Consider the following 1,861-nt stretch of genomic DNA (forward strand, 5'->3'; position numbering starts at 1 on the left):
GGAAATGGGAAGCAGTCTGTATGGATTTCGTTTCGGGTTTGCCAAAGACAAAGCAGGGTTTCAACGTCATCTGGGTAATTGTAGACAGACTGACTAAGACAGCCCACTTCATTCCAAGAAAGTCCACATATCGAGTAGATCGGTGGGCTCAGTTATATATCAAGGAGATAGTACGCCTGCACGGGGTACCAGTGTCCATAGTATCAGACTGGGACACCAGGTTCACCTCTCAGTTCTGGAGGAGTCTTCAGAAGGCACTAGGAACTCAGTTGAGGTTCAGTACAGCATTCCATCCTCAAACGGACGGACAGACCGAAAGGCTGAATCAGGTTTTAGAGGACATGTTGCGGGCCTGCTCCTTAGATTTCGCTGGGTGCTGGGACGAACATCTGCCTTTAATGGAGTTTGCCTACAACAATAGTTATCAAGCGACCATTCAGATGGCCCCCTTCGAGGCACTGTATGGGCGTAGGTGTCGAACACCAGTGTTTTGGGAAGAGGTAGGCACGCAACAACTAATGGGACCAGAGTTGGTCCAGGTCACCAACGCAGCGGTGCAGAAAATCAAACAGAGGATACTCACCGCACAGAGTCGACAGAAAAGCTATGCAGATGTGCGTAGAAGGGACCTCGAATTTGAGGTGGGTGACCACGTGTTCCTGAAGGTGGCCCCTATGAGGGGGGTGTTGAGGTTCGGGAAGAAAGGGAAATTGAGCCCAAGGTTCATAGGCCCCTTCGAGATTCTGGACAGAGTCGGGGCTGTGGCTTACAGAATTGCCCTACCACCGAACCTTGCCGCCATGCACAATGTGTTCCACGTATCCATGCTGCGAAAGTATACTCCCGACCCTACTCATGTAACCGAGCATGGGATGCTTCCTCTTCGAGAAGATCTGTCTTACGAGGAGCAGCCTAGCAGGATTTTGGCTCGAGATACTAGGCGGTTGCGTAACAAAGATATTCCCTTGGTAAAGGTCTCATGGGGTAACCGCCGTGAGGAAGAGGCAACCTGGGAACGAGAAGAGGACGTGAGTTAAGCTTATCCCGAACTNAAAAAAAAAAAAAAAAAAAAAAAAAAAAAAAAAAAAAAAAAAAAAAAAAAAAAAAAAAGTCATTTTGCCCCTCCAACCCAAATAGGGGTCCAAGGAAAATCCCGCCAGATTGCCTGCAAAAGAAAGAAGAGGTTAGAGAGAGGTCACTGAGGAGTCGGCTGGTAAGATTAATGGACCACCGCCGGAATCCATCTCTANGAGCCGAGCCGACTGGACCGGGCCGGGCCAGCGACCCGCGACTGCGCGGAAGTGGGCGCGCGTGCAGCCTGCAGCTGGTGCCTTCCCGCGCGCATGGCCACGCACTCCCAGCGTACNACATTTCGAGAGGTAAGGTTTCTGAACGATATTGCTCAGATCTGAGTTTTCCCCTACGTGAATTGACCCTAAAATGTTGAAATCTTCACCTAGGAATAACTCACGCACGGTCTGTGAAGAAGTTTGGCCGAGACCTCAACCCAAAGGCGGAGATCCGAGGGTCATCCGTGAACGGTGAGCGAACTTCTGGCGTTCTTAAATCCTCCGATAGTCAAGAAAAAATTTCAAAAAGAATACTAGGACGTAGCCTGTAACACGATCTAGAACGTTGCCGAAGGAATCATATCGATCCGATCTACGGATCGAAAGATATGAAAATCGGAAAACAAAAACCGACTGGGTTTCGGTTTTCAGTGGACAGGGAAGAAGAAGAAGAAAGAAAAAAAAAATGGCCGGCGAGCGGCGGAGGGCAGCGACAGGCGCCGGACACGCGTCGACCACAGGCTGGAGCAACGCAGCTCCAGCGAGGCGTCGACACGTGTCGCCTGCAAGCC

General features: G+C 50.5%; 1 protein-coding gene across 1 annotated transcript in view; it reads left to right on the plus strand.

Moving 5' to 3' along the window:
- The first annotated feature begins 1,222 nt into the window (after positions 1-1,222).
- The window catches only part of LOC111780474, a 5,882-nt gene continuing 5,243 nt past the window's right edge, over positions 1,223-1,861 (plus strand). Inside the window, exons 1-2 of the mRNA XM_023660893.1 lie at positions 1,223-1,379; positions 1,461-1,541. Coding sequence (XP_023516661.1) covers positions 1,223-1,379; positions 1,461-1,541 — 238 coding nt within the window. The remainder of the gene's footprint in view (positions 1,380-1,460; positions 1,542-1,861) is intronic.

This window comes from Cucurbita pepo, chromosome LG18 (genome assembly GCF_002806865.2).
Source record: "Cucurbita pepo subsp. pepo cultivar mu-cu-16 chromosome LG18, ASM280686v2, whole genome shotgun sequence".
In the NCBI taxonomy this organism is placed as follows: Eukaryota; Viridiplantae; Streptophyta; class Magnoliopsida; order Cucurbitales; family Cucurbitaceae; genus Cucurbita; species Cucurbita pepo.